Here is a 25,548-nt window from a genome sequence, read left to right as displayed (position 1 = left end):
GCATAAATTATATACCGAACGATAGGAAATTTTATCTAGATGTGCAGAATGTATACTTTTTTTATTTTTTTTTACCGAAATAGATAAAAATAATAAATTAAAATTGAGAAAAAAAAAAACAAAAACAAATGTGCTGAACCACGCCCTCTCCCTTCTGTAAGTGGAAACTTCTAAAAGCAAAGACGAAAACCTTCGAAGACATTCTCGAATTTCGAATAAAATTAAGTGTTGCATATTCTTAGTAGTAAATAAAGTGATTTATATAGTGTGCTTATTTGAGCATAAATAAAAGTTACAATTGGCACTCGAATTTTGAGTGCGGGGTCGGCTAGTGTATATAAAATTACCAAAGTTTTTTCGAAAAATTAGAAATAAAAATAAAAAAGTTTTCACATTTGATTTTTAAAAAATCGAAAAAAAATTCAATATGGCTACCTTCAAACGCTTATAACACAAGAACGACGCAACCAATGTTAATGGTCATGGTCTTAAAATGTAGCTAAGAATATACAGATAATTTTTGGTTTTTTGTGAAAAAACAATTTTTTTTAATCCAACATGGATGCCATGGCCATATGAAAATTTTTGTTTGCATCCAACATGGATGTAATGGCCTTCCCACTTCGGAGTTAAAATAAAAAAAAAAAAAACAAAAGCAACATTTTTGACAGACAGCTGCCAAAGTATATGAACAGTGGTTCCAAATGTTTGCATGGATTTCAAAAATCCCGATGTCGTTTTTTTGCACAAAATCTATATAGATAAACAAAAAAACACACCTAGTGAATAATATGGTGATAATTCTACTTAGCTAAATCTTGGATTTAGGCTAGGTGGAACGTAGTATAAACATATCGTCTAACTTTAAAAGCAGCAAAACGCTTGTTTATCTTTTTAAAAATGCTTTTATTTGTTGATGTTTGTCAATGAAAAGCAATAAAATTAAAGAAAATTGGTTTCAGAAAAAATATTTTTTTAAAGAAATTTTTCTCATATTTCAACCGACCATTGAAGAAAATATATCCGGAATTATGCAATAAAAATTATGCTTCAGATCAACTTCACATAATTTATCCAATATGCGAGTGGAAATTTGAAGCCAAGTTTTAATTTTATTTCAGTAATACTTGATAATAGTAATACATTTAAATGAATTTCTTTTGCAAATATTTAATTTTGTTTGTTTTTTTTTTTGTAAGGGATCGTTTGACTTAATTTTCTGTCAAATTTAGGTGTGTTTGACGGCAAATTTGCCCACGTTACATGTCTACTCTAGCAAGAAGAGTAGTTTAAACTGTTTAAAAATGTGAAAAAGTAAGACGATGATTTAGAACTTAACCAGTGCTTAAACCAGTAGGCTTAAACGAGTGCTGACTGAAAATTTGCCCCAATGAATCATTGTAGTTTTTTATTGTTAAAATAACTAAAAAAATTTAAATTTATTTAAAAAAATAAAAGTTTATAGTTAAAAATTAAAAATTAAAAGTTCCTTAACACTCATTTTATATGTGAATAAAACAGATTTAATTGAGTCAATTTTAGTTTCATTAGATAGATACAACAAGCAGTATTTGCCTTTACACAATACAACTATTATACTGGGTGACGCAAAGTTCAACAGTGTCTAGTGTAAAATTATATGAGCCAGATATTGTTACCTTCCTTTATTCAACAGGCTTGTTTTTGTATTTAATATCAAGTTTTATTGGAATACAAGTAAGGTCAAGGTCGAGTGCTTACAAATTAATTGTCAGTTTAAAAATCGTCTATCTATTCCTTTTTTTGTTTTTATCAATCGAGCTGTCAAAGTTCCAACACCAATTAAATCAGCAGATAACCTCGACAGATTTGCGTTTTTGTTTTAATTTCCCTTATAACACATCATCTCTTTTACAAATAAATCCTATAGCTCATATCACATTTACGGGAAGCTTCAATGCTTTCAATATTGTCAATGTCATGGTCTATTTGTCCGTAGAATTTATAAATGAAATCTTATTGTCTGTTTTTAATCTCCCTGACTACGACTCTACTTATAAGTAAACTTAAAGCTTACTAATGCATCTCAGTTGCAATAATAATTTCCATATAAAATGTCACAGTCGCTCCGTTGGGGAATAGTTGGTGTTTCCGAAATCGCGCACGACTTTTGTGTGGCTCTTAATCTTAAATTTACACGCTGTGATCATGAAATTGTCGCTGTTTCTAGTCAATCCAGAGGACGGGCTGAGCTATTTGCAAAAGAACATGGAATACCTAAAGTGTGCCCAGATTATAAGAGTCTAGCAGCGGATGACCAAGTTGAAGTGGTTTACATTTCGGTTCTTAATCCCCTACGCTATGAAGTTTGTAAAATGATGATTGAATATAAAAAACACATTGTTTGTGAAAAACCGTTATGCATTGATCGGCAGCAGGTGAAGGAAATTCTTGATCTTGCCAAGAAAAGTGGTGTGTTTGTAATGGAAGGACTTTGGTCAAGATTTTTTCCTGTCTATCGCTATTTACATCAGCTAATGAATATGAAAATTTTAAGCAATGTTAAAGAAGTTTACGTTAAACATGGCTACAATGCAACTTGTAAGGAGAAGATTCTCAAAAAAGATAAAGGAGGTGGAGTTGTTCTTGATATTGGTGTCGATGCGATACAGTTTGTGGTATTTATTTACCAGGAGGAACCAAAATCAATTAAGGCATCTGGAAAGATCAATTCCGATGGGGTGGATTTGTATATTCAAGTGGATATGTTCTTTTCTGGGGATAGAAAGGCGACAATTATTTGTTCGGGCTTGCAAGCATTTGAGAATCAAGCTACAGTAATTTCAAAGAAAGGCCCAATTTGCGTAAGTTTTTGTTCACTATTTTTGTTAAAGGAAGCCAAAAGCCTTACTTGATCGATTGTTCTAAAAAACCATAACATATTTTTTTCCAACATTTAATCTATCCTTTTTAAAAGGAACTGGTTAACTATTTTACTTTTTTATATTGAGTATCGGTATGTGTCACCAATAAAATAGATGAAAACCCATGAGATATCAATTTATTGTACTTTGAACCTTGGGCTTATTTTTTTAAATAAAAAAGTGAAAATAAATTCATGCTCTTCGATCTAGAAGATACAATCATAATCTTTTTTATTTAATAAAATATGTGACATATTTCAATAATAAGAAATAAACAAAATAATGTTTTTCTATTAGATTCCAGATTACAACTGTCCAACCAAACTGTTTGGATGCAATGGTGCCCATGAATGGTCACTGATAAGCTCAAAAATACCATTGAACTTTACAAATTCACTTGGCTTACGCTATGAAGCCGATGAGGTCATGAAATGCATACGATCGGGAAAATTGGAATGCGAAATTGTGCCGGCTAAAGATATGTTGCTGATAGCACAGATACGCGATGAAATTAGAAAACAAATTGGTGTTCGTTATGACAGTGATAAGAGCTGATTGGCGTGGCGTAGTTATTAGAATATAATGATTGCATGTCTAGTTGACTTTTCGACCTGGAGATAAATGATGACAAATTAATAAAGCTCTGTTTTTTTTTCGAAAATCTTAACCTTATTATTATTAACAAACAAGAAAAGTAAAAAATAAACTTTGAATTATTTACATATATTGGTGAAATTGCATCAATATCAACTAAACTAAACAAATGAAGCAATATCGACACGAGTACGAAAACTTTGAAAACAGAAAATTCAAAAGGAGTCTTGCAAAGGGGACATGAAATTCGTCTGCAAATATTTGTTTGCTGTAAGAAGAGGGCCAGTTTAGTACAAAACAAAATTAAAAAAAAAAAAAGAATTATAGTAAAATACAGAATTTATTCGAAGAATTGTTTTTACTTTGGGTGTTTCCAAAAGGATTTTTGGAAAATATTTTTAAAGAGAAAAAGTAACGGTATTTTTTCATTTCGATGGGTTTTGTTTGTTTTTTATTGAACTTGTTATTCACAATTGACTTAAAATTAACTTATGTCTAAGATACATTGATAGATACAAAATTTTGTTGGCACAGAGGGGGCCTAACCTTATACAATGACTAAGTTATAACTTATAAAATATAAATAAATATTATACATGGATAAACTTAATTTAAAAAAGTCTGCTGACTAGGTTGTCCTCGGGGTGTTCAGACCCGGATGTCTTCGATGGGGCGTTGTTTCATTGCGGCATAGTTTCATAAACACCCCAATTTGGATTTCTATGCAAATTCATATTTTTATGGAAGACTTTAAAAGTAAGGGAACTTGTTCGTTTTACGAATCATCAAATTCCCGTTAAAACATCAGTCATCATTTCAGTATCATTCAATATAAATGCATATTTTGCATTAACCTGCATATTTTTATATGTTCGTGCTTGTTTTTCGAGAAATTGGAAAAATGACAGTTGCACGCTTGATATCTATGAATTAGGAAAAAATGCAAGCCAATACTTTGCTGAAACTGACAAAATGAAACTCCGCGAACTTATTTGTTTAACAAACACTAATAGTTCAAAAAAGTCATTCTAACGAACAAACTTTTGGCTGAATAAATCCAAGGACACTTTCGGATGTTGCCAAATTTTATATTAAAAAATTGTTTGCACTCCAAAGGATGCCTTCAACTTTGATATTGTTTGTTTATATACTAAACAAAAGTTGCAGGCTGTTTAAAGAAAAACATTTATTTTATTTTTTTTTTAAATGTATAGGTACCTACCTATATAAAAACTTTTTATATACCTACCTATTTTTTTCATTTAACAGAAATATTAATTTTACATGGTTTTAATTTAAATGCATAAAAAGAAAATTAAAAACAACAATTATTTAAGAATAGATACAATTTTTCTCGGACTATCAATTTCACACTACCTTACCTTACATCCCTTGTACATACACCCTTAAAAAATTTATCAACGAACCAGGATATTTTTGCTGTCAAAAAAATTAAAATAAAGAACTACTCCAGCTCTCTTTCAGCGTTGTTATTTCTCAATGAAAATATATCCTTTTCTCTTGCACTCACGTTCCCATGAAAACGCCTAAAATTTTCTTCTCATGTCACTTCAAAACACAGAGAGGACGAAATGAACGACGACGTTTTCCTATGACTTGACACAAGCACACATCACACAAGTTCGCTGCAGCGGCATTAGTGGTAGTTTTATTGCCGAAAATTCTACCAAAAGGACTATCTGCAGGATATTCGTTTGCAGAAGTGTTAAATCTGAAAATATTTTCTTTCTTTTTTCCTTGTGTATATAGTTATTTTGTCTGATTAGTGTTTTCTATTAACTATTCTGCGTTAACTCAAAAATAAAGAAAAGTTTCCAATTGGAATATCCTCAGTTAAAGTGGATTCCTTGGGAAAAAAAGAAAATCCTATACAATATCCCTGGGATGAGTTTCTATTGAAAAAGTGTGAAAAATGATTGTAATGTCTGTGTGTGTGAGTCTGTTTTTTTCACTAGTACCAAAAGTGAATGGATAAAATCATAAAAAAAAGCAGTGAAAAAAATATAATACCTAAAATAAAACCCGGCTCATCATCACACATCCCTCCGGAAAGTCAATATGTTCAAAAATAAAAACGAAAGCAATATCGTTTATAAGTGCACGGTACGACTTCTTGAGGACTCCGATGTCCTCGAGTGTGAGTTTCAGGTAAGAGCGGTCAGCAGTAAAATTGTTTTTAATGCACACCCAAGTCTACAACAATTTCTCGCACCAAGAACCCCTTTTTTATATGATAGCATGACATGTTTATATATGGGGTAGGAGTAAAGAAGATGATCCATAAATAAATAGCTCTTTCTGATGCGGCTTATAATGAAAAAATAAAAATAAAAACTCGTTATCCTTAAATAATATTTATATATACATACGTGTATAGAGTTCCAGGTATAGAACTCTGTGATAAAACGCATCCAGCAGTTTTCTTTTCTTATTTGTTTTTGAACTTCAGCAGTGAATTGTGATTTGAAATTGTTTCGACAGCGGGTGGAATAAGAAGGTCCCAGTTGTAGGGTTGCCAAGTAGTAATAATATTTATGAAAGTAAATTATGTGATTTTCTGAACTTTCCAAAGTAGACCAAAAAGTTTTAAGAAGAAAAATATAGAAGGATTAAATAAAAAAAAAACACGAACGATAAAGGCCAGGCCACACCGGAAAGGTATGTTAAAATTCCTGTTTGGAACGTTTTTCATAAAATTACCCGTGTGGTGGCGTGTGGTCATTCATTAAAGAAAGGTATGCGGTAGCGGTACCAGCAATTGTATGAAAACAGTTCCTCACCTGAATATTGACGTTCCGGTTTTGAATTCTTTTCATGCAATTACCCTTGCCGCTACCCCATATCTCTCTGTAGTGCACGGAGAAAAAAAGGGCACCTTAAAATAAGATGATGCGCACATTAAATTTCACCACCTTAAAATAAAAGGATATCTGCTTAAAATAAGGTTATTCAACTCAAACTCAGTTAAATTTAATGTGAACTTCATCTTAATTTAATGTGAATTTTCATCTTAATAACCGACACAAAATTCAAAATTTAAAATTATAGTCACACTTTAGCTTTAGTTTGCAGTATATCATACTCATTTCCAACAGTGAGATAGCAGGATGGTAAGGCTCTCGCCTAGTGACCCAACAGTTGTAGGTTCGATCCCCAGTAGATGACAGTTCTTTTTTTTTTATTTAAGTGTTTCCACATAAAAATAAGATAATCTCCCGCTTAAATTAAGTGGGCGATCATCTTATTTGGGCATTCAAGAAATTAATGTGATTAGTTACCTTAATTTAAGACGGATGTCATCTTAGCAAAACACTATGCAGAAATCCGCTTAATTTTATGTGGTCTTTTTTCTCCTTGTGCTCATTGCTTAAAAAAAGGAATGGCCAGACCACATCGTAAAGGTATGCGGTACGAGTATTTGTATGAAACGTTCCGGTTTGGATATTTAAAAAAAAAACTATTTTTAAACGTTTCAGGATACATTTTGTACACTATTGAGGTGAAAAAATACATTTTTAACTATAAAAATGTACTCTTTCCTGGGAAAATGTACTCTTTGAAGGGAGAAATGGGGAACAAGGGCAGGAAGGGATTACAATTTGTCATTTTATACCTTAAACTTCAAAGAATAATAAAATGAATGATATCAAAGGGATACAAATGGGAGTACTCTCTCTAAAAAGCTTCTCCGCCTATGGTCAATTGGAATAATATTTTTAAAAGTGACGGAAGGAAAATGCTTAATAGAATAGGCACAACGTTTGTAATTTTTTTTTATGCTAACAACATTGCATTCAAATTCTACGACCACATTGATTTAATCTTTAATCTATAAACTTGAAAACCCATTCTAAACCCTTACTAAGCTCCTTCTACTTTTTTAAGCATTAGCTACAAAATCTCAAACTAAGGGCGAAATTCAGAGTCGTCACTCAAGTAAAATTTTTTCTCAAGCACAAGTCTGAGATGAGCTTTCTGAGTGTTTGCCATTTACTTCAAAATTTCTTCAGTTGGTATTCATAAGCTAAAATTAAAGAAACCCTTAGGTTTTCTTAACGTAACGAGTAGCTCAAGTGGGCCAAACGCAAGAGCAAATGTTCACTTGAGTAAAATTTTTACTTGAGTGATGACTCTGAATTCCGCTCTTAAAATTAATTTTTCAATATGTTAAGGTGAATCACTTTGCTCACGCATTTTTTTACATCTGATCATTAAGTTTGAAAAGCATAGATTTAAAATATTACGAGGAGAATAGGGAAGAAATGCTAAGAGAGGGAATACTGTAATTTGAAAATACTATGCATTGCATATCTCTCAGACTTCAAGGAACAATAAAATGTTTAATTTATTGTACTAATAGTGACAATCTTTTCATGCATTCCTAAGCTTTTTGAAAATATAGTATTCGAAACAATGCTCTTTCATTTAGTAGTTAATCGAATACCACTAGCTTAGTGAACAATATTTTCTATAAAGGCCGGTAAAGATATTGACATCATCGCGACTGACCTTGGCAAAGCCTTTACAATATCATAAACTGTATTGTATGAAGTTGAATGATTCCCAACTTCTTCAAATTGACCTATAGATACATTTTGTGCCTGGTTCCGAAAAAACTTCCTATAGCTTAAGGTTAGCAATCGTCGCAAGCCTACAACACCTTGATACCTATACGCCGTAGAATGACTAAAATGACAATGAACTTGGTATAACATCAACTGCTCTGCCCTACAACAAAGAATTTCAAAATACACCAACCCTAGAAGTCTCAGATCGGTGTCACTTTTTCATCTCAGCTTTCACCATATTAAATGATGTAATGAACCAATCAAATTCTACGTGCTCCTAATAGTATGCAAAACTCTTTTGATTTTCACTCCTGCATACGTTTTCTTAAAATCTCCAAAAATTCTTAACACTGAAACCTTCTTATATTAAATAGTACTTAAACATTTTTTGTAATTTAGTTTCCAGGTTTTTTTTTTTTGTAGACTTATGTCGTTTTCGATTGGAATCACTCAAGGATTCACTCATTCTGAAATCCAATAAAACAGTTTGAATTGCTTCCACTCAATTCTATTTTTTTTGTGTTTGTGTTTGTTTTTCTGTGAAATTTAAAATGTCAAATATGGCATAAGACTTGAAAAATAATTAATATGTGAAGAAAATAGTACTTAATATTTTGCAAAATATTTTAAAAGCTTAATTTATTTGTTCGAAAACAAATAAACAAATAAATTTCAGAAAACGAAAAAAAAATTGAATGAAAAATAATAAAAAACAATGATTGAGTGTATTTTTGACATGTGAGTATTCATGTATTAGTGCTTCTTGATTTGATTCTGATTTGAAATCGAGAAGAGAATAATTTCTCTTCTGAGAAGCGTTCTGGCTGTCATTTTCATGCCAATAAAACGGTTTCAGAAGTCTTCTGAATGATTCCGGACGCTTCCGGAGAGCCAATCGAAAACGACATTAAATATTAATGTTTTCTGCAAATATAGAAACATTTCTTTGAGTTATCTTTTTTAAAGTTATTTGAAAAATTGCCAAGTAAAACAATGTTATCGATAATATTACAAAACCGAATCCCTTTTATATCTTACAATCAATGCTTTTTGAAATAGACTTTATTCAAACAAAGGAGAACTTTACTCATTTTTTACAGTTGAGTTTTGTTGAGAAACATAATTATAACGCAAAATAAATGCTTCGCTTTGATAAATTGTTGCTATTATTCAACGAAATTTAATAGAAACCCTCCAATTTGGAATGGAAAGAAGACCTTTTCCGTGAGTAAAAAATGATCTGGTGTTCCGTTTAAAAGGAAATAATGTAATTCGAATATTACTACTTTTCATATCTGTTTGACTCTTGGTTGGTATATTAATATATTTTTAAGAAGTGTACGTTTTTTGTAGTTATTATTAATTTGCTTACTAACTACTAACACTGCACTAAGTGATGAGCCGGATAACACAGTAGTTTTGTGTTGGCAAATGGTCTCAAGACGGTGCTTGCTAAGCGCTCTTCGGCTATGAACTGTACAAAAAAAAAGCAGATATGTATTGATTTATGATTTTTAATGAAAAATTTATAAAACCTAATAAACAGTTATTTCAATGATAGGAACAACAAATATTTTTAAAGTAAACATGTTAGAGTTTGAGTTTTTAAATTTATGGTCAGCTGTAACAATATCCTTAAAGCCGTTCTTAAGATGCAAATTCAAAACGTGATGTCATAGAAAGTTCAATTACACACTAAGCGCCAGCAAAATGAACTTTCACTGGGCGCCACTTTCTTAACCCATCAAACTTTTACATACAAAACGAAATTCCGTTACTAGATTCTTTAATATTGAGTCAAGTCCAAATATATTTACACTCAACCAAATCGTAAAACTTATTTTTTACTATATGCGATATCCTGTGAAATGTCAGCATTTAGCACATAAATATACTCAAAAGCCACTTTTTGCAGCAAGTGTTTTATTGCACTTCCGGACCTTGTACAACCAAAATAAGGCTATGAAGACATGTTCCAATTATATATTTTAGCAAGAAATACTTCCTTTACGATTAAAAAAACGTCAGTTATTATTTATCTATACATAATTTTTTATATTTGTATGTAGGTATGTATATTATAGAACTATCATTACAAAACTTCTTGCTGCTTTAGAAAGTAGAGCAAAAAATTATTATTATCCCATTGTTTATTATGACTATTCAGAGTAAAATAAGGATAATAATAACAGTGGGCGAACACTATTTGTGCCATTTATTCAATTTTTGTTTCACTATTGATTTTTAGTCAGCCATCAGTTCCATAATAGTGGATAACGAACAAGAAGAAAAGAACGATGTGAGTCTCATTCTTTAAGTAAATGTTTTTCAGCCTAAAGCCACAAGAGTTCTTAACAATGTCTAACGTATATTATTTTTTGTTCATATCATGGCCCACATACACATATTAGCTCGATCTTTCTCCCTAGAAATGCAAATGAATTCATTACGTCAGAATCAAAGAGTCTCGGTTTTTTTTTGACATTCATAAAAGCAAGCTTTTATAATGGGTTTTTATTTGCCAAATAGCAATCTATAAGGGAGAGTAGTGGAATCGTCAAAAAATTTAAACTTTATAGAATTGAGTAATTTGGCCAACAGAAAATTTTAACTATACCTGAATAAATATTTAGGAATATGAGTTCACACTTCAAAACCTTAAACTTTTTTTTTTAAACAGCACCTTTGAAGTTTGTGGGTATGGTTTCTCAAAAACCAATAATCCGATTGAGCTGCATCTAACACCATTTCATCTTTGTAGTATTGGATTTATTTATTAATTAAAAAGTTTTTAGTTTTTGTAAATTTTTATTGTTTAATGTGAAAATTGTTTTTAAAAATCTTGGAAATTTTTTCGAACAAACTTGCAGCAAATTTTAAATTTTATTTTTTTTTTTATTTTATATGTTTGTTTAATTCATCGACTAAAAGCAAATATGTACATTTTACTTTATAATTTAATGCTCATAAAGAAATTTCAAGAATTTCATAGGCACCACAGTGCTATCAGCATTTCCTGTAGAATTTCAACTTAATTGAGTATAAACTTCTACTTAAATGCTTTTTTATTTGGTTTAAAATGGTATATTTCCCTTAATGCAACACCATTTAATACATTTCAACAACTCAACCTGAAACTATCACACTGGTCAACAAAATTAAACTTTTTTTTTGTTACAGAAACCAAGGTATACTTTTCTATAGGTTTTTAGTGTGCTTAGCTCTAATCCGAAGTCAGAAAAATTCTATCGCATCACGTTTTTGAGATAATCCCGTTAGAAAATCGAGATTTTCGAGATTATTTCTTAGCGTTTGGTTATTTGTTTTCAATAAATTTGTAACGGTTTTTAAAAGAACTAAACTTTGTTTTGCTAAATCCGTTTAAATCTCTTAAATATCTCTTTTCTTCTTCGAGAAATCTCTGCACCCAAAAAAACTATAGAAAAGTATATCTTGGTGTTTGTAACAAAAACCTTGTTGACCAGTGTAATTAGTTCTTGAAAATATTGAGATATTTGTAACTCAATATAGACGAGTCCTTGACTTGACGAATATTTGATTTTTTGTAGCTTCTATTAAGAACGTAAAATTGATCTTTCAGACCGAAAGGTCAAAGCATTGCTATTGCTTCTTTAAATTACAAATATGTAAGTTAATTACACTGGTCTACAAAATTTAATTTTTTGTTTGGTGCGGACACTTAAATACATTTTTCTATAGGTTTTTGATGTACTGAACTCGAATCTGAAGTCAGAGATATCCTATCAGCTCCCATTTTTGAAATATTACCGTTTGAAAGATAAATCGAATCCAATGTCAAAAATATCCCAGCAGTTCACGTTTTTGAAATATTTCTGTTACAAAATGCAAAAAAACGTTTTTTACCACTTTTGGTGTTATGCGTTAATTTGAAGAAATTTTTTTAAATATAAATCATAACGGTTTCTACAAGAACTATTATTCTTCTTTCAAGACCTGTTTAAATCTTTGCAATATCTTTTTATTGCGCGAGATATCTTAAAATGAAGTAAGTGTGTTTGGCTTAATTTATCAAAAAAGAATATGAAAATGCGATGCATTACAAGAAGTCATAAATAATAAAAAGAATAAAAAAGATTTAAAAAGTTCTTGAAAGAAAGAAAATAGTTCTTACAGAAACCGTAATAAATTGTATTTAAAAAAATTTCTTCACATAAAAGCATAACCTCAAAAGTAGTGATTTTGCAATTTCGAATTTTTAAATACATTGATATTGGATTATTAAAACTGTTTTTGATTATAATTTGTTCAGAATGTTTTAAATGTAAAACTATTAGGTATCTTAAATGTTAAACTATTTTATTTTTAAAATGTAATGGTATTAAACAAATATGGTGTAGCAAAGTGAAATACTTAAAATTGTGTTCTTTAAAAAAATATTTTTTGAAATTTTTGCCACATGGAGTTAATAGAACTAATTTTAGTAATTTTCAGAGGGAATTGATTTTTAAATGTTTGAGAATAAACATGTATTTAATAAATTAAGGAAATCAATTCTTTTTATAAGAACAAATGCACGTTATCCAGCTTATATTAATTGACTGATTATGTTCCCCAATATTTTTTGATAGATTTAAAGTAAGGACTTGCGACTCCATTGTATCATTTAGTTTTTAGGTTTTTTGAAGTTTTTTTTTTTCTATGTGTTTTAATTACATCGCAGCTGGTTACGTTTTGTACTCATATAAGGCTTGCGTGAGAGAATGAAATAATAAAAAATGAAAACAAAATAGTTTCGCAGGATAAAAAGGTAAGGGGGCGTGGGGGTTGGTTTGTTTCCTCTTATTATTTTCTTTTTATTCTTCGTCGTCGTCTTCAATTTTGTGTTGAAATATGTTCATTCAGAGATTTCTCATTTTAATTGTTAGAACTATAGGAATAGTGACAAAAATGCAATTTTTCAATGCAATGTGCTTTTATTTGTGTTTATTATTATTTTTTTTTTTGTCTTATCCTTATGTGAAATCTGCCCCTTCACTCTGCTTCTTCTAACAACTAACTGACTGGCTGGATTTTCTTCTTAATGCTGGTGCTATTGCGTCAAAATGTTAACTCAGCCATTCCACAAGGGCAGCTTTCTTATAGAATATTTATGCGATCAACTTGAGATTAAGGAAAAGGATTACTTCGGCCTGAGATATGTGGATACCGGGAAACAGAGGGTATGTTATTATTCTTTTTTGTATTTTCTTTGGTGACTTTGTGTGGCATATATTTGATTTAATTCCTTTCTCTTTTTTCTTATTTCTCTCATTTTGCAGCATTGGCTTGATTTGGCTAAGTCGATTATTAAACAAGTAAAGGGTAAGTAGTGAGAGTGGTCATAAAAAAAATGGTTTGCTATTGTAAAGCATGTGGTGGTTTCGTGTTGGATGTGTTTATTTAAGGCATAATATTAGACATATGGTTTCTTATAGGTAATTGGTATCATGAGGAAAGGAAATGCAAAAATATAGGAAAACAAGGACATTGTATTTGTATGCAAATGTGTGTCAGTATAACACCAAGTCATCAGTTAGCTATTCCTGCTGTGGATGTTTTTTTTTTTGTATTGTGAAACAATTAAAATGTTGTTAATACCTAGTTGTTGTATACTCTTAGGATTTGAATAAATGTTGCGGCATTCGAACCTTGACAGAAAATGAAGTAAGGTTGGCAAATTAAAATGTATCATTTTCAATTCAATTACTCACTTGAAAAACACTATTCTAACGGATTAATTATGAAAGTGTTTGTGCGGATGCATGGAAGAAGTTAAATCGTGTCCTAAGTATTTTAGCCAACAAGCATAGAGGTATTTAGTCCTTTAAACTGCAGTTAGCAATAAGGTGTTTCAATTTTTGTCCCATTTTGCTTAATTTCCAAACTCCAATGAGGGGTCAAATGTAGAGGATCTAAAAAAAGCTGTCACGTCAGCAATTTTGGACGCAGTATTGCGTTGAGTATAGAAGGCGCTAATAAGGTAGTTCACCATACAATTTAGCAGATGCTCAGAGAATGTGTGCTGACTAATCTAACGAGTGCTCTTAAATAAAATGTAAACGTCTTTTTTCTGTGTGACAAGCCGTTCTCGAGATACCCTTTTTTCAAAATGAGGGACGCCCCAAAAGACCAAACAATGCACAAAAACTGCTACCAATTTAAGCTCACGTCAAAACTTTCACATTTTTCCTTATTGGCTAAACTAGTTTCCAATTGAACTAGTTTCCAATTAAACGCCACCTTGTCCACCGGGTTAGATACTAAAACTAACCTAACCTTTTGTTTTGAAACTTCTCCTCTACTCTTCACCGATACACACTGGACCAAACATTACCCGAAGATTTGGCGGTATTGTACCATTCTTCTCAAAGACAGCATATTGCATTTCATTCCGTCCCAATACTAACAAACTCACCAGTTACAACTCGCTTCGTTTTTCCGATTTAAAATTATCATATTCCCAAGCGGACCATATCCTGGATCCAGCACTGGAAAAAAAGCTCAGGACGTTTTTTTTTCAGCTTTATAGTAATTATTTTCCCTATTTGCCATATTGGCCCACGGAAGTTAGTAAATCAAATCGCATTTTTCGCGGGACAAAATTTTTTTCATTGAATGTATTCGGACTAATGTCCTTACCATAATAGTCAATTTGTTGGGATTATAGGACGTCGGGAGCAGCCGCCATCTTGAAAAAAAAATTGGTACCGTTTTTATTTAACACAATAAAATTATCTAAAAATTGATATACAAATGAATTCCGTGAGTTAATTATATTCAATTTTATAGTTGATCAAAGTCCAGGTTTGTCTCGCAAGGTTAGGGGAAAATGACATTTCTTCAAATATCTGACGAACTTTTGATTTATTTGGGTAATTCTTGAAGAATGAATAATAGCACTTTAAATTATCGTTATTGTAACCAAGAAAAATGACAGAGCATTAGTTCTTTTAATTAGAATTTGTAATGGTGCCCGAAAGCCATATAAAGCTCAGCATAAAAGTTTTCAAACTTTTGAATTCGATATAAGGACGCATATAGCTATAAAACTGCTTTCTTATATTTTTGTTATACCTCCACTACCAAAATTTGCTCGGCCTAATAGAAGAAACTTGCTTTGTTTCTCACTTTTGACTAGTACAAAGTAAACTTCGATCTTAGATTGATTCTACAATATGATGGTTACAATAACGATTAAGGGCTCATTCGATAGATAATTAAAAGTACCCGAAAATATCAAAAGTTTGAAAGATATTTGGAAAAATGTCATTTTGCCCTCACCTTGAGAGACAAACCCTGACTTTGATTAACTATAAAATTGAATTAAGCCAACTCACGAAATTTGTTTGCATATTGTTCTGTAGATAATTTTATTGTTAATAAGTCTGTCCTTGGTCATTTTTGGTAAAAATGAATAAAAATGGAGCTATTAAATAAAAACGGTACCAACCTCTTTTTCAAAATGGTGGCTGCTCCCGACATCTTATCATCCCAACAAATTGACTTTTATTATAAGGACATCAGCCCAAACACATTCCACGAAAAAAAATTTGTCCCGCGAAGAATGCGATTTCATGCCCATATTTTGACTAATTTTCCTTAGCTATTATCTGTTTTAATCATTGAATAATTACAAATAGAAGTGGACACCCAGGGAAACTTCCGCTGTAAAATTGTCGTCGCTAGTATCGTGCGTTGAATTAAAAAAGCAAATCCAACAATCCAAAAGCAAAGCCAACAATCCAAAAGCAAATCCAGCAACCCAAAATCAAATCCTAAACAGCTCATGCATATAGATAAAAGTTTTCCTATTTCAAAAAGTGGAGATAGCATAGAGGATAAGGTGAATGTATGTTAAGTTTACCTACCTAGGTTCGAATCTCACGGGAAATTGAGATTGTTTTTTTTTTTTACATTACTAGAATAAAAATTAATTAAATTTGTCAAAAAAATCTCCGCAAAAAAAAAAACAATTTCGAATTTTACCGGTATTCGAACCTAGGCCAGTAGGAGTAAAAGGCATAGTCCTTGTTCTCTAGACTAATATGACTTTTCAAAATACGAAAACTTATATCAATATAAGGTCTTTGAAATGTATAATAATAATTATTAATTTTTTTATGAAGGTTTAAAAAAAATTATTAGTTAAGACTCAACTCGAAAATACATGATACTTGAGGCGCAAACCTGTAGTTCATCTATCTTCCGGTACTCTTATAGTCGCATGAGTAATCTGCGGTGTCACTTCTATTTGTAATTATTCAATGGTTTTAATCTTATTTGTCTGGTCTAGTTTTTATTAAAAAAAAAAAAAATGATACCTATACTAATTTGAATTTTTATGTTATAAATAATGTTTTCAGATATCGACCCGATTTTATTCTCCTTTCGTGTCAAATTTTACCCAGCCGACCCGTTTCGACTGACTGGTAGTGGTCGTCTTATGTTATACCAGCAACTGAAGCGTGACTTAAGACATGGACGACTTTATTGTTCCATGGGTGAAGCTGCGGCGTTAGGAGCTCTTATTGTCCAAGGTTTCACAATTTTAATTTTCAAGAAAAAGAAAAAAAAAAAAAACAATAATATTAATAAAAATAATACAAATTTCTTTTTTTTTTAGAGGAACTTGGCGATTATGATAATGAACTCATGGTTGGGGACTATGTTTCATCAATGCATCTAGCCCTTCGGCAAACAGATGCACTCGAAAAGAAAGTTATGGAATTGCATCGAAAACGTGAACCAGGCCAAGATTCATCTGTGGCAATGGATGAATTCATGGGCATTGCCAGAGGTCTAGAAACCTACGGTATAGACCCACATCCGGTTAAGGATCATCGTGGGTCACAGCTGTACATAGGTATAAATCACTCGGGTATTAGTACATTTATATCCGGGAAGAGATCACAACATTTTCGATGGAATGAAGTGCACAAAATAAATTTTGAAGGCAAAATGTTTATAGCACACTTAAGTTACACAGATGCCAGTAGAGAACCGGTAAGTTTTCTTCATTTTTTTCTGAATTTTCGTAAGGAACTATGTTTTTTTTAAGAAAAAACACACAATAGGATTTAAGTGTCCATCAGGACCAGCTTGCAGATATGTCTGGCGATGCGCTATTGAACAAATGTTATTTTTTACGTAAGATTTAAGTTTGATGTTACAAACATTTTTTTTTTAATGTTTCTATAAATCTTACAGACTTCCAAATAGCCAAAATGCCTCGGTGGTTTCCGGTGGTGGATTCTTTTCATGGGGCACGAAATTCAAATACACTGGTCGTACGGAACGTGAAATTCTTACCGAGAGCATCAATGCCCTGCGTGAACAAAAGATGACTAATTCAACGGCGAGCAAGCGAAAGGCCAGTAGTGTCCCTGCAACACCGTCCAGTCCGCAAGGCGACCTCGCACAAATCCGTAAACTATTACGTAACTCCTATATTTCGAGCGATTATAAATTCCCCTATTCCCCCCGTATCATTGATACAGGCTATAGCAGTTTACCGCGTTCAACAATGTCTGAACCGTTGGGCAACTGTACTATGGCCGCGACCACAGATCATTTAGGTAATATAATCTACGGCCCGATAACACATGATGGCATTCAAATACCACCCAGTTTGGAGCCCGTCTCTGAGGAGGCACGCCTTCGCAGTGGCTCAAATTTGGACAGTATAAATGGAGGTGTTGGAGCACCCGACCTTCCCGACTATTACTTCCGTGATTCGGTTGAACATTCATCGACAGAGAGCGGTCTGACGAATCCTTATGCAGATCCCAGTCATCAGCGTCTGCATCATCATACAACGAATAAACAGCATATGCTGTATGCCGGAGGTGGTAAGCAATATACTTTACCAAATTCCGTCATCAACTCCAGTACTTCCAACAACAATAATACCAGTAGCAATACAACTAATCACGAACAAATGCGCCAACATGTCACAAACAGTGCGAGAAATGTACGAAAATTTAAGCTCTTGCATGCATTTATACCGTCGTTTATATTTGTTGTCGTCACAATGGCAATATCGGCTGTGTTGATATTAGAATCAGAATCAGAAGTTTTTGAACGCATACGCAATCTACCTGAGATGATAAGCCTAAGATATCAATACTATCAGCCATTAAAGGAGTTTTTTGTACGAACTCTCGGTCGGAAATCATAAGAGCAGGTAGATTCTTTGTTGAGTTTGTTTACAATTGTTTAATTTTTGTTTTTACTATATTACTTATATTTTTTTATGTTTGAAATTGAGCCAAAGATTCACGCTAGGACTTCACTCAAAATGGATATCTAATTGGTGTAAAGATTACATGAAAAATAAGAAAATGTTTTTTTTTTTCATTGGTCGCCATTCAAACAAAAATTGTATTATTGTATTCCTACCATTATTTATAAGATATGAGTTATGAAACGAGTGCAGATCAAAAAATTCTCATCAAATTGACTATACTTGGACTTTTGAGAAAGTCTATATCATCAGTTGAGCGACATGCTTTTGTATCATTTCAAATTGAAATACACGATATACCTCTCTTTAAAAGTGTTAACCATCCAATGAATTTCTCGACATCATTTAACGTAGATCTAAGATTGGGTGTTTTTTTTTCACCAACCACCATTAAGTTTTCAATACCACTCAGAGTTAGCTTTGTCAATTTGGTTATACTCCTTTCGTACATACTTGTTTCTTTGGGTTCTCCTTTCCAAATGAAATAGAATCTTCCCTAATCTTCAAATTTTTCAAAACATTCCGGAAAGCCTACGTGGTTTTTAGACGAGTGTACGCAAGTTTTGAACAAAACATATTTTTTATTTTTCTTAATACTGAAAAAACGTGACACTCTTAGCTTATGTCAAAAAACCCATCGTGCAAGAATATAGGAGCTTCTACCATTAAAAAACAATTTCGAATTCAAGAAATTAATACTTTTCCAAGCTCCTTTTTGTTTGGCATTGCCTCAGTTGTTTTTCTGAGCTTAAATATGACCTATCCTTCCCCTGAGATAACAGGATAACCCATCATTGGTTAGGGATGATTAATTTTTGGAATAGTGAACTCTACTTTGTTCTGCTCGCCTATTCTAAAACGCTTAAAACCTCTCAAAGCTTTGGAATAACAATTTCGTTGATATAAAACTGTCTGGAGTGGCCATTAGCATTTTTTTGTACAAGACAGAACATTGATTTTGCTCATAAGACTAAAATATGCATTTAAAAATATTTTGCACTCTTTTATTTTTGAGATATATCGGTTATCCAAACCATACAAAGCATTGGAAAAAAATTGCGCGTTGGAGAATATAGGACCAGACCAAAGCAGAGTTCACTGTTCCAAAATTCATCATCCCATCGGTAACCAAGAAAATCGCTAGTTGAGCCACAAATCAATTACGAATAACGGAATAAATCCATGATGAATATCTCGTACAACGTCTTCTTTATTTTAAATAAAATTTTCTTTTTTTCAAAGAACAAAGCCAACCTAAGAACGTTATTTTGATTTTCTTCAATCTAACTTCTGACATCCTTGGGTCCATAGATTTTTTCTGTTTATAGAGATTTTTTTTTTTTTATTAACTGATTCGAATAGGCATTATAAGTTTGAAGTATGTATTACTAGATTCTTTGAAGTTTATTTAAAAAATGCTGCATATATGTTTCTTTTGTTTAAGCTTGTTGCATTTCTATTTTTTAAACAATTTTCAAAAAAAAACATAAATCGGCACAGAAATATTATGTTACATGCTATTTCATTTGCAATTTCACAAAGAAGCAATTAAATGTATTTAAAGCAATTAAAAAATGGCTAGTAAGTTAGCAAGTAAAACTGTTAGCACAAGTTAAATTTCCTTTTTTTTTTAATGCTTAATCTTGTTGGATATACATATTTTATAAATTTTATGAGAAAAACAGATAATCCATAATATTTTCTAACAAAAATCAGGTACATTATGTATTTTGCATTCTCTTGAAATCCGAATCTTCATAGCAATATTTTGATCCCCACCTGGAGTGAGCAAATTTCATGTGTTATTTTGGCTTATAAATATAAATAACGAACTCTACATAATATATATAATTAGTTTATATTAGTAAACAAATATATACTCAATACGGTAAAGAGCAATCACAAAATTTGAATTTTTAATATAAAAACAATTTGGTGCATATTAATATTAAAAAAAGTAGGAATAAAATAAAGAAAAAAATATTAAATTAAATGCATTGTCAATTTAAAGGGATAACCCACACCCAATTGTAACATGTGACTTAATTAGTTTTAATTTTTTAGCTAAATTAAATAAAATAAATTATAATTGTATTAGAGCACCAAACTTCTTTTTATAACAGATACATTAATTGCAATTATTTTGTATTTAAATTTATTTTCAACTGTGCTCTACGTTAAATCTTTTTATGTTATGTTTGGCTAAATTTCATTCAAAACTTCCTACCGAAATCTTATCAAATACTAACACTTCTTTTCCACATAAACAAAAATAAAAACAACTCAAAAATCATAAACATATTATGAAATACATAAAAAAAAGTCCAACCCAAAAACTGGGACCATAAAGTTTGTTATAAAAAATAAAAAAAAAAAACAACAAAAGAATAATTAAATTAAAAAAATATATACTGAACTTTACTTATCACTAAAAACATATAGACAAGATAACAAAAAAAAATGAAAATTTAAGCAAAAACTTCAAAATAAATAATTTATATTTTACTTTTCTCTCAAATCTTTCTATCTCACATTTTCTCTAATAAAAACAAAAATATAAAAAAAAAAACATAACGAAAAATAGTTTCAATACAAAATGGTATAAAATAATAAACCTATAGCCATTAAAATAATAATATTTAATTTTTTTTTAATAATCTTTTAGTTAGGCATTAATGCATGATAATATAATTATTATTATATTACCTACACATAGAATAACAATAGATATATATTTATATAAATTTTCTTGGATATAACGGACAATGACTGACCGTTGAGACTTTTTTGTAGTATGAAGAGATACTTAAAACTAATAGTATGTAGTTATTTAAACTAAATATACAAATATTATTTGTTTTTGGTTTAATTTCCACATTAAAGTTGGTTCTTTTTTTTTTGTCTTTCTCAAAAATTATTAAACAATTTTAACAATGTTTTGAAATGCATTTGAAGAAAAGTATCCAAGGAGTTTCTGCGGAAGGCTTACATTAATATTTTTTATACCTATTGTTTTTCATTCATTTTTATGATTACTTAACCAAAATTAATTGTGTGGTAAATAACCAATTCATTTTCATAATCTTGTTCCAAATTTAGCACAATTTTTTGAACCAAATCTAAAGGAATATAAAGAATGTAAAAATTCAATGTAAATGTAAAACACTTCTTAACACCTATCCACTTCCACCTTCTCTTTTTTTTTCATTGATGGGTTTTTTATTACATATGCAGAAGTGGTTGTGTAGTATCCATCGGTTATATTGATACCCTATTCTTTATGATCGATTAGCAAAATCCGGGTACGCAACTATCGGTCTCATATCGTTGATTTGATTTTCGTTTGCGCTTCTTTCATTGCTCTCAAGCTAGCTTTCAATTTAAATTTGAATGGAAAATTTTAAAACTTGTTTTCAAAAATCTCCAAGACTCTCTTACAGGCATATAGTTAAAATTATTATTATTATTATATTTTATTGCATCGATAAAGAAGCTAAGAGCATGTTTATATAAATCTTTAATTTCTTAAATTAAAAATTTTTTTATTTATTTATATTCAAGTTTATCTGAAGAAACTCCTTTTTTACTGCTATATACACCTTTCAGACAAGCTTGCCCCACCTAATCACACACTAACCATCTTTCATAATAAAAATCCACCTCTTCTCTCATAACCTAAACTATCCATATGTATGCATTACTCGTATACATAAACATTTTTTTTAACTTAAACAATGCATAATTACAATTTAGTTTAATTCATAAAACATTGTTGTTGTAAGGCAACATCAACCACAAAAAATAATAAATATTCTATTCAATCATTGAAATTTTTTCTTGCACAATCTCTATGTATACGCCTGCTATACTCGAATCATTAAATTAAAATACACTACAATCATATAACAAAAACAAAATAAACAACAAAAAATATATTTAAATTAAAACATATTTATTAAAATTTAAATTTTAATTACAATTAATTATAATCGTATATTATATTTTAAGACAATTATTAAAACCATAGCACAGACACAACAAACAAAACTATTTTGTATTTTTATTAAAAACAAAAAAAAATGTCATAACAAAATGAATATGTTAAATATTTACAAAATAAATGAAAGAGAATTGTAATAATTTTTTTATATAAAAACAAATAGAAGAAAAAATTCTTTATCATTACGTAAAACAAATATATATTCGTAGGATCTATTAGATTTGCAGATGTAAGATTCTATTACGAAAATAATATATAAAACGATTTACATAAAAAAAAGCCAAAGAAATGTAGAGAACGTATATGCATACATATTTATTTGTTGTTATTCTTTATTAACGTGTGATTTTATTATTAAAATTTATAAAAATAATTTTTTTTTTCGTTTGTTTCTTTTTTTGTTTGTAATAAAATGGTAAACTATATGCATATATTTGTTATTATATAAAGAAAGTAGCTTTAGGATTTAAAAGGCAGTTTATTTTATAGTAAAAACTGATTGAAATTACATGTTAAAATGTAGAAAATAATAGAAATGAAAAAATTAATAATTTTTAAAGAAAAACGAAAAAAAAAATAAATAAAAACCAAAATTACTTAATACCTTGGTACTTATTATTAATTCATTTGTTTGTAAACTTGGAAACGCAATACACCTCTTACACCTTTTACCCATAGACCTTCATATAAAATACCAGGTCTCTTGTAGCATTTTAAGGCTAAAAGAAACTGGCGGCTGGAAGGCAAAACCTTTTGGTCATAGTGACACAGCAAATCTAGTACCATCGGATATGTTTCTGACTCTCACCGACTACTGCACTCCTACCTTGAACACTAAAAAATTGTAAGGTCAGCTTCCCGTCGAGGACAGACTGGGAGAGGACATTGTGACGAGAGACTTCGACACTTGCATTTTCACTGATGGACTGTGGGGTTGGTGCGGGTGTCTATCAGGAATCCCTTAATATTTCAAAATCCTTTCGACTTCCAAATTTTGCAAGCGTATTTCAAGCAGAATTGCTGGCAATTAAGGAAGCTTGCAATTTACTAAGAATAAATTTAAATCAAACCCAGAATAAAGCTATACTAACAGATAGTCAGGCAGCTATAAAAGCAATTTCTTCGGTCATGACATCATCCAAACTGGTTCAGCAGTGCAGAGAGCAACTCTCAATGCTAAGCGAAAGCCTCACAATCACTCTTGTCTGGATCCCAGGACATAGTAGTTTTGAAGGCAACGAAAAGGCGGATGAACTGGCCAGGCAAGGATCGGCCCTTCATGAGTCGCTAGCGAAAGCAGTTAACATTCAAATAGGAGTCATGAAGGGCAATATCTTCTCAAACTATTTAACAAAAGCTAATAACAGGTGGCACGGTTTGACTAGCTGCGCCATATCTAGAAAAATCTGGCCCACCTACAACAAATCCAAAACCAATGATTTAATCTACAGACCCAGAAAAGTCATTAGCAGAATCGTTGCGGTGCGTGTACAGGACATTGGCCGATAGGGGAGCATGCAGCAAAGTTGGGTATACCGCACAATACTTATTGTCGCAGCTGCTTGGACCAGCAAGAAAAAGACGCGGTCTTCCATTTTCTATGCCAATGTTCTGCCCTCGCTAGGAATAGAGCACTCTCTATAAACGGATGGGTCAATCCACTTCAAACTTTGTAAGTTGCAGTTTTTGGGTCTTCTACAGAGGGGTTTTTGGAATTAATTTTTTGGACGAAAAATAACAGTATCTGTCATTCACTAATTTTGGAAAAGTTTGATTTACTGAACAACGATTTTGAGGTTTAATTTTTTAATGAATAAAGTTTTTTTCAAAAATAGTTTTTTTTAAATCTGAGTTTTGCTTAATTTCAACGTTTTTTTAAACAAAATCTCATAATTGTATTAATTAAAAAAAAAAAACAAAAAACTTTTGAAATTCTTTTTTTGGGAAAAATCGAATTTTCGAAAACCAATTTTATTTTAAAACTTTTTTTTTTCAAAAAAATATTTATGAAAAATTAGTTTTTTTAAAAACGGCTCTAACGATTTTGAATTTTTTTTTTTCTTAAAATGCATCCTTATAGAAGAAATTAAACTGCATTCTTTTTTTTTTTTTGAGCTCAATTTCATTTAAAGAGTCGTTTTTAGAAACGAATTTTATGTCTTTTTTTTTATTTTACATTCACCGAATTTGTATAAAAAAAGTCTTAAACGTTTGAGTACTTTGAATTCTAAGAGCAAGTACTTGCGCCCCAGTTGTGCATTTTATTTTCTGGTTGTTCTGACTAAATCGCTAAAGAGTTTGATTTATTAAAGGTTTACCCCTTATTGCTTATTTTTCAAATTATTATTCGACAAGTATATGTACGTTGCGGGTGGGAATGGTGCAGTGCATGTAGTGCTTGACTGCTAGCCTAGAGGTGTGGGTTCGAGAAAACAAATTCATTGGTACATAAGTATAAAGGTAAGTTTTTAGATGTTATCAATGGAAAAAGTTGATCAATTCAGGGTTAATCCAATACTGTGTCACCTTGTTGTATCCTCATTTAAGTCAGTTAAATCCAGTCACGTAAAAACAAAAAATTTCTCGAAAATAACAAGGTATTTTTGGATCTGGTTTTCTGTTTTTGTTTAAAAATAAAAGAGCATCGAATTTTAAAAACTAATTCAGTACTTAATTACCTAGATACAATTTTGAAAAAAATTTGTTTGAAATTTTTTTTTTTCCAAAATTTTGATTTTAAAAATTAGTTTTTCAAAAACTATGCTATAAAATGGCTTCATTTAAAATTTTAGTAAGAGACGAGGTTTTGGCTTTATAAAAAGTATATCACATTATTGTTGGTATAACCGTTGATTTTGAATCATTTTTTTTTCCAAATTAAGTCATTTTTTTTAATCGCCCCTCCCCTCTAAACGAAGGGGAATAGACCCCCCCCACATAATTTTTTTCTTGTCTCGACGCAACCCACAGCCTCTAGCTTTTTGGCACATTACTCCTGAATCACAGTTTTTTTTATTTGACTTCTTAACAGTTTAAAAAATTGTTGATTTATCACTATGGTTCGTTTACCCAAGGTAAGCCCAGGTTAAACCACCAATTTTATTTACGTCATCCCAACTACAGTTGGTTACAAAGGCCAACTAGTTTTATTTATTTTTTATTATAAAAATATTACGCATACACCACAGTGACCTTTTG

General features: G+C 30.8%; 2 protein-coding genes across 6 annotated transcripts; both read left to right on the top strand.

Moving 5' to 3' along the window:
- Positions 1-1,794: 1,794 nt before the first annotated feature.
- Positions 1,795-3,570, top strand: LOC129914165 (trans-1,2-dihydrobenzene-1,2-diol dehydrogenase-like). Its single transcript, XM_055993272.1, has 2 exons — positions 1,795-2,843; positions 3,201-3,570. The coding sequence occupies exons 1-2, from the start codon at positions 2,094-2,096 to the stop codon at positions 3,456-3,458; spliced, it is 1,008 nt and encodes a 335-aa protein (XP_055849247.1). The 5' UTR covers positions 1,795-2,093; the 3' UTR covers positions 3,459-3,570.
- Positions 3,571-4,902: 1,332 nt separating this feature from the next.
- On the top strand, positions 4,903-22,404 carry LOC129914601 (FERM domain-containing protein 5). Of its 5 annotated transcripts, none has more exons than XM_055993929.1 (8): positions 4,903-5,666; positions 13,183-13,287; positions 13,387-13,429; positions 16,471-16,644; positions 16,731-17,110; positions 17,166-17,254; positions 17,315-17,955; positions 18,023-18,279. In XM_055993929.1, the coding sequence occupies exons 1-8, from the start codon at positions 5,577-5,579 to the stop codon at positions 18,157-18,159; spliced, it is 1,659 nt and encodes a 552-aa protein (XP_055849904.1). In that variant the 5' UTR covers positions 4,903-5,576; the 3' UTR covers positions 18,160-18,279. The 5 variants fall into 5 exon arrangements, with proteins under 5 accessions (XP_055849904.1, XP_055849901.1, XP_055849902.1 ...); XM_055993926.1 differs by adding an exon at positions 18,381-22,404 and having other exon boundaries at positions 4,905-5,666; positions 17,315-18,290; XM_055993927.1 differs by adding an exon at positions 20,067-22,403 and having other exon boundaries at positions 4,905-5,666; positions 17,315-18,290.
- The last annotated feature ends 3,144 nt before the right edge of the window (positions 22,405-25,548 follow it).

The sequence above is a fragment of the Episyrphus balteatus genome, chromosome 3, assembly GCF_945859705.1.
Source record: "Episyrphus balteatus chromosome 3, idEpiBalt1.1, whole genome shotgun sequence".
Lineage (NCBI taxonomy): Eukaryota > Metazoa > Arthropoda > Insecta > Diptera > Syrphidae > Episyrphus > Episyrphus balteatus.
Note: the sequence above shows the minus strand (reverse complement) of the source record. Positions and strands in the feature narration are given on the sequence as shown.

Bases quoted from the DNA above. Each gene is read 5' to 3' on its own strand.
- LOC129914165 (XM_055993272.1), top strand. From the start codon at position 2,094: ATGTCACAGTCGCTCCGTTGGGGAATAGTTGGTGTTTCCGAAATCGCG. The intron at 2,844-3,200 runs GTAAGTTTTTGT...TTTTTCTATTAG, and splicing joins CAAAGAAAGGCCCAATTTGC to ATTCCAGATTACAACTGTCC.
- LOC129914601 (XM_055993926.1), top strand. From the start codon at position 5,577: ATGTTCAAAAATAAAAACGAAAGCAATATCGTTTATAAGTGCACGGTA. The intron at 13,430-16,470 runs GTAAGTAGTGAG...TAATGTTTTCAG, and splicing joins GATTATTAAACAAGTAAAGG to ATATCGACCCGATTTTATTC. The intron at 17,111-17,165 runs GTAAGTTTTCTT...GTTTTTTTTAAG, and splicing joins CAGATGCCAGTAGAGAACCG to AAAAAACACACAATAGGATT.